Genomic DNA, 11,866 nt, shown 5'->3' with positions numbered 1-11,866 from the left:
CTATCCACAAATGACGTTTCAAGCGGAGTTTCATGGGAGTTTTAACATTAAAAATTAGGATTTGCTCCTTTTATATCCACTGCAATGTTTCAAATTAATCAGATACTTTAATGAAATCAAAATGAAATGCTTTCGCTGATTATCTGATCCGCTATTAAAATTTTATTTGAAGCCGAAACAATGACTCAAAACACACATCGATATAAAATAATCTAACAGCGTTTATCGGTGTTAGGACCTTACGTTGAGTTTTGCCGCAGTCGACAAAAACGGCTTATGCACTCGGTTTATCGTCTGCAGATATTTCTTTTATGACGTTATTAGACCGTTCAAAGTTTCCATGTAAATTTGCTAAATATCTTTCCGTTGGCCTTCTAAAAATCTTTTAAAAACATAGAAAACTATCTCTTAGCTTTTGAACTTCCCATTTTTGCATGAAAAATGAATAAAAACAATACAAATAGCTCAAACCAACGGGGTAAGCAGAATTTTGAGAGGTCAGCCTATGACGTAATAAAGTTGGAATATAATGGTTTTGTTTTGGAAATTTATATGCTTGGATAATATTGTGAATCATCCAAGAGAGGGACATTTGCTGTTATTATTATTGTGTTGGGTTCTTAATTTCTTATATTTTTGTTTTTCGAAGGTATGTGTCACATTTGCAGGCTTTTGTGGTTTTAAGATAGTTTTCTGTCGTTTCATTTATATTTAATGTCCTGCATATGTATGTACTTCATTGGTTATACTTCAACTTGGGTTAGGTACCTATAGGTACATCACTTTTGTTTACTGTTACTGTCTGAGTCCCTTGGAATAGGTAACTCAAGGCCCTATATACCTGAAGGTAACTGAAGATCGAGATTCTCTGCAAAGTGTCATGTTTCTGAATCTTCCCAGTTGTGCATGTGTTGACTGTGGGGTCGTTTTTGTTATGTTAGCGTTGTGGTGTGCGTGCTGCCTTTTGGCTACTAAGTGCATGTGTGGTATGGGCGCGCCTTAGCACTTAGCAGAACACTATTGCTTCCAGACTGCAAAGGAGAGCTGCAGGGTCGATGAGACGCTTCAGTTAGTGCTACAAATTTGCATAAGCCCACACCAGCCGGTATCGGTAACCCTGGCGGCACCGGTAGCGTTTTCGTCCAAGGTTAAGGTTTCCTGTAATAGGCCGCCGTGCCAGGCCGAAGCATGCTGTGACATCACTGGGTAGGAGAAGATAACATAAAGAACGACTCAGGCAGACTCAAACTGACTCAGGCAGACTCAAACTGACCCGACCGACTCAAACTGTTTCAGATTGACTCGGACTGACTCAAACTAACTCAGAATGACTCAACCAACTCAAATTGATTCTGAACGACTCAAATCAATTCCGATCGACTCAGACAGACTCAGGCAGACTCAGACTGACTCAGATAGACTCAGAATGACTCCAACTGACCCAGAATGACTCAACCGACTCAAATCGTTCCAATAGACTCAGACAGACTCAGAACGACTCAGACAGCCTCAGACAGACTCAAACCGACTCAGGCACACTCAAACTGACTCAACCGACTCAAACGATTCAGGTCTAATGATTCAGGTCAAACCGATGGGTCTGTCTGAGTCGGTCTAAATCGGTTTGAGTCGTTTGAGTCGGTTTGAGTCTGCCTGAGTCTGTCTGAGTCGATCAGAATCGACTTTATTCGGTTGATTCGGTCTGAGTCAGTTAGAGTCGTTCTGAGTCTAGCTGAGTCGATCTGAATCGGTATGAGTCTGCCTGAGTCGGTTTGAGTCTGCCTGAGTCTCTCTGAGTCGTTCTGAGTCTGTCTGAGTCGATCGGAATCGATTTGAGTCGATCGGAATCGATTTGAGTCGGTTGAGTCTGTCTGAGTCGATCTGAATCGGTTTGAGTCGGTCGAGTGAGCTTGAGTCTGCCTGAGTCGGTTTGAGTCTGTCTGAGTCGTTCTGAGTCTGCCCGAGTCGATCAGAATAGATTTAAGTCGGTGAGTCGGTCTGAGTCAGTTCGAGTCGTTCTGAGTCGGTCTGAGTCGATCTGAATCGGTTTGAGTCGGTTTGAGTCGGTTGAGTCAGTTTAAGTCTGCCTGAGTCAGTCTGAGTCTATCTGAGTCTCAGTTGATACGGTCTACATAGCCTTGGTCGATACTGATAGCGTGGTACAAGGCCCTAAATACAAGGTTGCACGGACTTATTTCTACTAAACCTACCAGAATATAGTTCCACGGTTGGCTATTTAAATAATTATTCAATCAAAATTTCTTTATTATTATCTCGTAATCATTTATAAGCAATTTTTATAAATCAACTTTCAATTTGCTTGCCTTTTACTAGCAAAACAACTTTTCTAGTATTGGGTCAACATAGTGGTGTAGCAGTAGGAACCACATCTGGCAAAACCCCAATACCTACATACAGCAGAAAAGCAGCCACCAGGCGTCGCTACAGTCGCAGCACAGATGTCGCGCGCGTCGCCAATCGCCAAACTACCGATTTCCATAAGGCTGCATATGTACAGATATGTAACGGAAAGTCGCCCTTAAGGGTTACGCTTACATCCTTTGCTTATCAGGTCGATGGTTGGACATTGGGAGGGTCTCGGCTATTTTCGACCACGGATTTGCCTCTATCACATGATGAGGAACATGCTGATAAGTGTTTTATGTGTCATAACAGCACAAAAGTATTTTTAATCATTTTTCAAAAATAGCCGTTCTGCCGTATCTTTCAGTGCAAGGTGCCGTCGGTCATCCCCGACGTGACGTCACGCCGGGGATTTCCAGATTTTCCTACTAGACTTCGACGCCCCCTGGCGTGGTACGTCTTCTCTTACCCAGTGACGTCACAGCATGCTTCGGCCTGGCACGGCGGCCTAATACAGGAAACCTTAACCTTGAACGAAACACTACCGGTGACGCCAGGGTTACCGATACCCGCCAGCCTGTGTCCTGTGAGTTGCCTGTGACCACCAACCTGGCTGGGAATCCGTACCAGCCCACACAGAACAAGTTGATGACCTGATTCCAATTCTTCCCAGGCCTACTCCATTGTGGCTTCAGTGCATCATTTTTTCAGACAAATTGCACCAGCTAAGCAGTTTGGCGCAGTTATTAAAGGCCCACACGGCCACACCACTCTGCGCAACTTCTGCACGGTTGCACCCAACCTTTCTCAATAAATCCTCACTTACTGAGAAACTTACTGCAGCATCCAATGGCTGAGTGGCTCTGCACCATCAAGAGCTAGTAGAGATCATGCTGGTTTGCGCTCTAGCCTTTTGCTGAATGTGCCATTGTGACCATCTGATCCGCCAATCCCCTAACCTGCCTGTATCACATATTGCCTATGGATTAAGGAAGCTAATGACCAAAGACCTAGCCAAAAAAAACAGACCATAAACCCAGCCCTGGGACAGGACAACATTCTCCAGCAAACAGATAGTTCCATGCGGGGTGACATCACACCATCTGGTGTTTGCACCACACTCGTTTGTATTTTTTTGTGAAGGTCTAGCTTGGTGCGGGAAAACCCCAAATTATTGCTGTCGTCTAAGCAGCACTATTACGTGACGTTAACCATATCATGTACCACAGAACAGCTGTCATCATGGAGTGGCTGTTCGGCAAGCGTGTCACGCCGGAGGAGATGCTGCGGAAGAACCAGCGGGCACTCAACCGGGCCGTCCGCGACCTCGACCGCGAGCGCGCCCGCATGGAGCAGCAGGAGAAGAAGGTGATCGCCGACATCAAGAAGCTCGCCAAGGACGGACAAATGGTATGGCTCGCGCTCTTGTTTGTACGTTTTTCTCTGGTGGTTGAATGGGTGGCTTTGGGATAGAGTGCCTGCTGAGCATATATTATTTCGCGACCCTTCTGCCCGGTTCAGCGGTAAAATTTTTCGGCCGGTACTGCTCTCTCATTGAAATTGTGTGAGCGTATTCGTGGTTCTTGTAGATAATGCGATTCGTCATTATGGAAATCGCCGAGAAATACGATTCCGGTGCTTGAAACTCTTAGTGATGCATGTAAGGGTCTATGTAAACTATCGATGACGAACGTTGTCGCCTATCAATGATCTCAAACTGCTGTTTCATATTACACTACAATCGGACATCCTGTTAACGGGACTTACCTGTTATTTCTCGTGCCACGGCAGGATGCCGTGAAGGTGATGGCCAAGGACCTGGTGCGGACCCGTCGGACCGTCCGCAAGTTCATGCTGATGAAGGCCAACATCCAGGCGGTCAGTCTGAAGATCACCACGCTCAAGTCGCAGAACTCGATGGCGCAGGCCATGAAGGGCGTCACCAAGGCCATGTCGACGATGAACAGGTACGGTACCGGGCGGCAAGAGCTGGTGCAAGGCGCGGGAAGTTGTGAACATGCACTTCGTATTGCAGCATTGTGTCGATTGTCGATACAGCTAGCGAATTGATGATTATCCACTATTCAGTAATCTGTTATATACTTATGTGGTCGATTTATAGTTTTTTTTTGTCGACTTATATGACGGCATGCAAGTCTGGATCTAAATTGACGTCAAAAGAACACTCCACAGTAATTCTGAGATTTATTGGTCCATTTTAGAACCTATGTAGGGCTCATGTAAAAAGGCTCGTAACCAATTGCACTGGTTTGTCGTCGGAACCCTGGTGACCTGATTGTTGTGATGCCCTTCCCGCGATCAGGCAGTTACGGCTGCCCGAGATCCAAAAGATAATGATGGAGTTTGAGAAGCAGAGCGAGATCATGGACATGAAGGAGGAGATGATGGATGACGCCATCGATGACGCTCTGGGTGATGACGAGGATGAGGAGGAGAGGTGAGTCATCGTGAACCTATGACGTCATTAGTGTGACGGAGGTGACGTCAGCGGGCGGGCGGCCCGTGCCGTTATCGGGAACTGATAAACGCCGTTTATCAGCATTGCCACGTAGTTTTCGTATTTGCTGGCACTTCGGGATGTTTGTTAGATAAGATAGCTGCATTACACTAAGGCATGTCAAGTTTACTTTTCGCTTTCTACGGCTCAGACTGCTGCATTGCCTAAGCTGTTGCATTCGAAATGCCGTGAATCACTTTGGACATTCAGACGGTTCACACCTCGAAATCAAGCTTCATAACTACCAATCATGAGCCTACCACAGCGTACCTGGCATCCAGCCTTTGTCTCTTTTAGCGTACACCACCTAACTGATCTCTCTGTCGTCCTTCCAGCGAGGCGGTGGTGAACCAGGTGCTGGACGAGCTCGGTATCGAGCTGGCTGGAAAGCTGACCGACCTGCCGACCGCCACCGGCTCGCTGAACCCGGCCGCGGGAGCTGCCGCCAAGACGCCCGTGCTGGACGCCGACGCCGACCTGGCCGCCCGGCTCGACAGTCTGAGGCGTCAATGAGCGGGGAGAGAGCGAGGGATGTGACGTGGTGGGGAGAGAGGGTGGGAGGAACGGACGGTGTTCGGAGAGATGTGCTGCCGGTATGTAGGTAGGGAGGATGGAGGACAGGGAAGGAAGAGGGCCGGTTTGGGTCCTGGAGTGTTCCCGGCCGCCGGCGGACTGGTAAAAAGTATGGCTGGGATAGAGAGGGCCGGTTCCGGCGGATGTAGGTGGCGCTAGAGGGCTACCCGAGGCGCCCGGGTGGTCTTTGATCCGTTGCACCGTTTTGAGGCTCTTCCGTGCCGTCCATACCGGCGTCAGGGGCTCCCACCTTCCCCGAGCTCCGGTTTGCCGCGTGTTGGAGAAGACCGACACAGAGCCATCGGCGTGTGTGACTACTGGACTGCAGGAGCGTCGTCAGCGGCCTGAAATAGTAGCTCGTCGTCGCTCACTCGTTACTGGACAGGTGCAGAGCTAAGAAGCAGAGATACCGTTGGATGCCGTATGATCGCTGTGCACTGGCGTGCGGCGGCAACACAGCGATATAGCTCGACAGACGGGAGATCTGGAAGACTCGCAGAAAGCTACTTCTCTATTACTATGATAACCCTGGCCCCAGCTGGCTGTTTGTTGAGCTCCGCTTCCGTATATAGGACGCAGAGTTGCTAGCGAGCCAAGTCCGATGCTGCTGTGGTAGACCCGGGGTGCGCTATAAATGGACTCTTGTTTCGTAGCTTCTAACATTGAATGGGGATGAGTGTATGTGTGTTCATTTTATGTCGCCTAGTCTGTGACATGTGACTCGACCTGTTCGTGGCATCGGGATAGGAGAGCGCGTTGGCAGAGTAAATGGAGATTTTAAAGTGATGCTGACTTCGGTACTCAGCTGAACTGTTACCTTCCACCATATTTTCCGACATGTTTTCGAACGACCATGCTCGTTTTCTCACTCTAATTTCGTCGTGCCTCTGATAACTGCCATTCCTTCAACTCGACCAATATTTAAAAAATTCTGGCGATGTTACCTCTTTCGTTCGAATCCCGGATAGCGAATTATATTTATTCTGCGAATCGCCGTTCGGCTTTAGCACGTCATCACAGACATGTGTGTGCGAATTCGGTCGTGCCTTGTAGTCGCGCTTACTTTTCTGAAAGCGGCTGTGGAGTGTGGACTGATAATGACGGTTAGTGTATGCTGAGTGGTGTGATAACGATACTTGCTTAAATTGTTTCGTCGATAACTTTGGTGATTTGCGACTTTTGTGCGCTAGTATTTTTTGCTCTGTAGGCATCCGGTTTTCTAGCCCTTGCAGCTGATGATTTGCGAAGGGCTCATTGACTAGGCACTAGGCAGGCCTCTTTAACTACCGCGTTTGCGCTAGTATGCATATTAAAATAAGTACCAGAAGAACTCCTGTTTTCTTTATCACACCTTGGTTTTACGTATGCAGGTCCATCAAAATATGTTGTTGTCGGTCGCCAATAAATACATGTTTATTTTACCCCATGGTCGTTTGGTGATATGCGATCTGAAGCCTAGAGGTTGAGTGGGCGCGAACTGAACTTCTGAACCTCGGCGTACAGCGGCGGCCCCGTGCTACCTAACTTTGATAGGTCGTGGGCACTGAACTCTATGTCGTGGGACAAACATGCCGATTTGTGTGGCATCCGTCATAACCCGTTAAAAAATATATTGGCTGCTGACAGGTCTTAGCTGACCGCGGAAGAAGGGATAGACCGTTAGGTCCAACTTGCTTTGCCACGAATATTTAAAAAATCCACTGCTCAAGTCCCTGAATGTCGTTTACAAACTCGGGACATCACCATCCCGTGTTTTGGAAACGGCCAGCTTATGACGTCACTAGATTTTGATTAAAAAATCCAAAAAGTGTTTTCTTCCATCCTTGATGAGGCTGGAGATTTTCCCACAGCGCTCTCTCCCGCAGGCCGCAAACGCAAGCGTTGTGTGATGGGGAGGGTGGGGACGTGATAATTTTGATGATAATGGCTTGGGTGAAACAAGCAATTTAGTAAGTACGTTAAATATTTTCTTAGATGTGTCAGTCAGTTTGATTCATAGCAGTAGTCTCACTTTTGGCCTCTTGAATTTGATATTTTGTGTGTCAATTCTGAAACTCGAAGTTATTCATGGTTTTAATCTACTTATGATGAATTTACATATTTATTGTTGAATGAAAATGATGTTAAAACAAGCTGTATTACAGCAACCAAGCATCTTGGTAAACTGAGCAGTGAAGTGATGTTTTTCTGAGTGTACGGAAAGCTCAAGCCAAGTTTTGTAAATGACATGGCTGCCAAAAGCTGAAAGGGATGTCATCTTTAGCTAGACCACTGTGCTAGTTCCCTTTCTCTGTGTCTTGCAAACAAAGCACATGAGGACATTGGTTATTGGCAACTTCAGTGGTGTAGTGGTCGGCTGCGTGGTGTAGTGGTTAGCGCACTAACCTCGCGTTCGAATGGCACGGGGTTCGAATCCCATCGCCGGGTAATGCTTTTTGAAGTGTGTTGGATTGTTTTGAGGCTGCAGTAAGGCAAGGCTGCATGCTGCATGCTGCATCAACGAGGAGGCTGAGGAGCTGCACGCTGCTTCACCTGGTGCAAGCTGCTGCACCCCGCTTGCCTGCATCACCTGTTTGGGAGTAAGCAACTGGGAGCTCAAAGTTAGTCCTACTTCCTGCACTGCCTACTTGCACTCCTTCCCTTGCTGTACTGGTGCTTTACTTACTGTCTGTGTGGCATGACACAAACACAAAGCTGCTTTGGTTCCTCTTGCACTTGCTGACCGCGCGGACCGTCTGGTGCATTGGTCCCGCCTGCTGACCGCGCGGCCCGTCTGGTGCATTCATCCCGCTTGCTGACTGTGCGGACTGTTGGTCCCTCTTGCTGACCGCGCAAGCTGTCTGTGGTACATTGGTCCCACTTGCTGGCCGCGCAGACCGTCTGGTGCATTGGTCCCGCCTGCTGACTGCGCGGCCCGTCTGGTGCATTCGTCCCACTTGCTGACTGTGCGGACTGTTGGTACCTCTTGCTGACCGCGCAAGCTGTCTGTGGTACCTTGGTCCCTTTTGCTGACCACACCTGTTTTCTGTGCTGCATTGGTCCCGCTTGCTGACCGCACAAACTGTTTGCTGCCTGATATGCTTCTGTGATTTTTCTCTTCTTGCACACTGTGTTTTTTATTATTGTGTATAGGTGGGGCTTGGTTTGAGTTGGTGGTGACTCTGATTGGACTCAGAATTCTCTGCAATCTTCCATCATGCCACTCACACGCTCTCCCCCAGGAGCCTTGGTACTGGATCCACTTGAAGCAGCCCCTGAACAACAGACACAGGGAGCAGTAGCGGCTGCAATCAGCTCCCTCCCACTTGACGCTGGTACAGCTGTGTCCCCGACTGTTACCAGACTAGCCCAGGGAATTGTGAGGAACAAGGCAATCTGTAGTGGGGGGCCGGGCGGTGCAACTTGTGGTTTGGAGGTGCGTGATGGCCAGCAGGGGGTTGAGTGCGACATATGTGGTGCCTGGTCCCATGCAGCCTGTCAGCGAATTTCCAAGGCAGCATATAATGCTCTCTCGAGACACTCATCTCTGGCATTCATTTGTGATGTTTGCCGACAGCGTCCAAACTTAAGTGACATCCAGGCAAAACCAGTCACAACTGATGCTTCAGTACAGGTCTTCCCAGATAAGCTTGAGCATCAGGACGACACACCAAAACAGACACGTGACGATGCAAACGCCTCACATGAGCGTCAAACCAAGGTTCCTGATTCTGTTTCCAGCCTTCAGGAAAGGATCCATGTGCTCGAGTCCTCTATCAAAGAACTGACTAAACTGGTAGGAGAGTCAAAGAAATCTATTGACATGATGCTCCAGGGACAGCAGCGACAGCAGCATGTGTCTCACCCCGTACAGCGCGGAACCTATGCTGAAGCAGTCAGGTCTCCATCTGAGGTGCGCCCTCAGGTCCATGGAGACCCTCACCAGGCTGTCCTTGCTGGGGTCAACACTAGGGCCGGAAAGCCTCAATACACATCCACAAGCAACGACTACAGACATATTGTCAGGGCAGAACTGCGTGAAATGGAGGAGAGGAGGAAAAGAGTTTCCTCCCTCGTTGTACGGGGACTGAGAGTGGGCACAGCTAGAGAGGCAGTGACTAGGTTTACAGAAATCGCCTCCGCTCTGATAGGGGAACAGGTTGAGTTCACAGAAGTTTGCCGGATCAAAAGCGATGGTGACCTGTATAGGGGCAACGTTCACGACGGCAGAATTCGGAAGCTCATTTTGGATAATGCAAAACATCTTCGTGAGTCTTCGAACTCGCATGTCTTCATTCGTCGTGACCTCACGTTCCAGCAACGAGAGGAGCTCAGGGAACGCCAGAGCTCTAGGCCACACGTCTGGGTACAGTCCAGGTCTCAGAATGCAACTTCTCACTGGCAGATTGGCCAAACACGACACACACCCGAGGCAGACACTTCCCACTCTTATCATGAAACTGTTCCTAAGCAGGTGGCATCTTACCATGAAACTGTTCCCAAGCAGGTGGTACCTGCTCCTAACCCGACACTGGATTCCGCTCAGTCTCCTCGTGTTGTGACAGCCCCGGATGCTCGCCCTCCGGCTGACAGCGCTGGGGGGAGGGGAGACGGCCAGCACGTCCCCAGCTCTCCTCAGGGGCCCGGGGAGGGAAACTGATACGAGGCAGAGGTACTCCACGGACGTTCCGCCTACAACTAGTGCATTGCAATGTAAACGGCATTTGTAGCAAGCTTTCAATCATTCGTGAATCTCTGGTAAACTCGTTTAGACCTGGCATTCTATTGATCACAGAATCCCATCTTACTCCTTCTGTGTCTAATGCAACTGTCTCCATCCCTGGCTATGAGCTACTGCGAAACGACTCTGGTGCCACATCTAAGCATGGCGTTTGCGCTTTTGTGGAAGAGGCCTTGAGATTTGATGAAGTAGATACAACACACCCTAACTGCCTGTCATTTAGACTGAGAAAGATGAACGTTCACATTTACGTGGTGTATCGACCCCCTTCATACTCTTCTTGCGAGAACCAGGCTTTAACTGATTTTCTTTTGACTAGTTGCACTGGGAAGGAAGTAGTCATTCTCGGAGATTTTAACCTCCCCTCGGTTGCCTGGATTGACCATAAACCCTTTGGGCAATTCTCAGCAGCCGATCGGACATTTGTTGACATGTTCATTGCCCTCGGACTTACGCAGTGGATACATGAGACCACGTTCCCGAGGTCTGGCAACGTTCTAGATCTTATTCTAACCTCCGAGCAGGACAGGATAACTACAGTACAAGTGCAGCCTCCCCCACCCGGATGCGATCACTGTAGTATTCACTGTGAGTATGTATTTGACATGGACATTCAGTTACACTCGCAACAACTCCTGAGACACCAGTGGCATCGAGGACAGTATAGTGCTATCAATGCATCTCTCAGCACTGTTGACTGGGACTTTGAGCTCAGACATATCTCCGCGCAAGACGCTTTTGTTAAGCTGCTGTCTATCTTAGAGCCCCTCGTTGACCAGTTCATTCCGCGAGCCGGTCAGGGTGGTGGGCAGCGGAAGATCCCCTGGAAGGCGAATCCCCCATCGTCGCTGAAACGTCTGCGAAAGGAGGCTTGGGAAAAATACAAAAGCCTTAGGTCAGAACATGGTAGGAAGTCGCATCTGACCACCCTGGCGCTGGAAGGTTTTCAGCAGGCCAACTCGCAACTTAGATCATTTGCCGCATCATCGCAAATTGAGTACGAGAAATCACTCATAGCAAGGTCTAGAGATAATCCCAAGCTGCTACACTCTTACATTAGACACAAGAAGCAGCTTCGCTCTTCAGTTGGTCCTCTTCGTCTCGACCCTGGTACCATATCTGACGACCCCAAGGAGATGGCTGACTGCTTTTTGCATGTGTTTACTGGCATACACGCTACGACGATTCCAGATAAACCAGCTGCTCACCAGCGAAGTGATACTGTCATGGCTGACATTGACATTAGCCTAATTGACGTACATTCTACGCTCAGTAACCTTGATCCGAACTCAGCAATGGGCCAGGACGGCTTGCACCCAGCCCTGCTTAAGGCATGTGCTGCAACTTTATGCACACCACTTCTCATGATTTACAGGCAGTCTCTTCTGGAGGGAGCGCTGCCCTCGGCGTGGAAATCCTCGCTCGTCGTACCGATATTTAAGAAGGGCTCTCGTAACGACCCAATGAACTACAGACCAGTATCGCTCACGTCTGTATCTTGCAAAAGTCTTGAAAGGATAATTTCCAAAGAGCTCTACGCATTCTTCATTGCAAATCAGATCCTCAGTGACGAACAGTTCGGCTTTCGTCCAGGACGATCCACGGAGGACCAGCTACTCCTGACCTACGATGAGGTAACTGTAGCCTTAGATCTGGGTCATCCCGTTGATCTAGTTCTGTTCGACTTTTCT

General features: G+C 48.8%; 1 protein-coding gene across 4 annotated transcripts; it reads left to right on the top strand.

The window, feature by feature from the left end:
• The first annotated feature begins 556 nt into the window (after positions 1-556).
• LOC122384957 (charged multivesicular body protein 2a-like) lies at positions 557-6,879 on the top strand. Of its 4 annotated transcripts, none has more exons than XM_043372817.1 (5): positions 557-649; positions 3,594-3,774; positions 4,156-4,331; positions 4,688-4,822; positions 5,218-6,879. In XM_043372817.1, exons 2-5 carry the CDS (start codon positions 3,607-3,609, stop codon positions 5,393-5,395), a joined length of 657 nt encoding a protein of 218 aa, XP_043228752.1. In that variant the 5' UTR covers positions 557-649; positions 3,594-3,606; the 3' UTR covers positions 5,396-6,879. The 4 variants fall into 4 exon arrangements, with proteins under 4 accessions (XP_043228752.1, XP_043228754.1, XP_043228753.1 ...); XM_043372819.1 differs by having other exon boundaries at positions 593-649; positions 3,599-3,774; XM_043372818.1 differs by lacking the exon at positions 557-649 and adding an exon at positions 810-847.
• Positions 6,880-11,866: the final 4,987 nt, after the last annotated feature.

Source organism: Amphibalanus amphitrite, unplaced genomic scaffold (assembly GCF_019059575.1).
Source record: "Amphibalanus amphitrite isolate SeventyFive unplaced genomic scaffold, NRLGWU_Aamphi_draft 000204F_arrow, whole genome shotgun sequence".
Classification (NCBI taxonomy): domain Eukaryota; kingdom Metazoa; phylum Arthropoda; class Thecostraca; order Balanomorpha; family Balanidae; genus Amphibalanus; species Amphibalanus amphitrite.
This window is presented reverse-complemented; position numbering and strand designations above follow the sequence as displayed.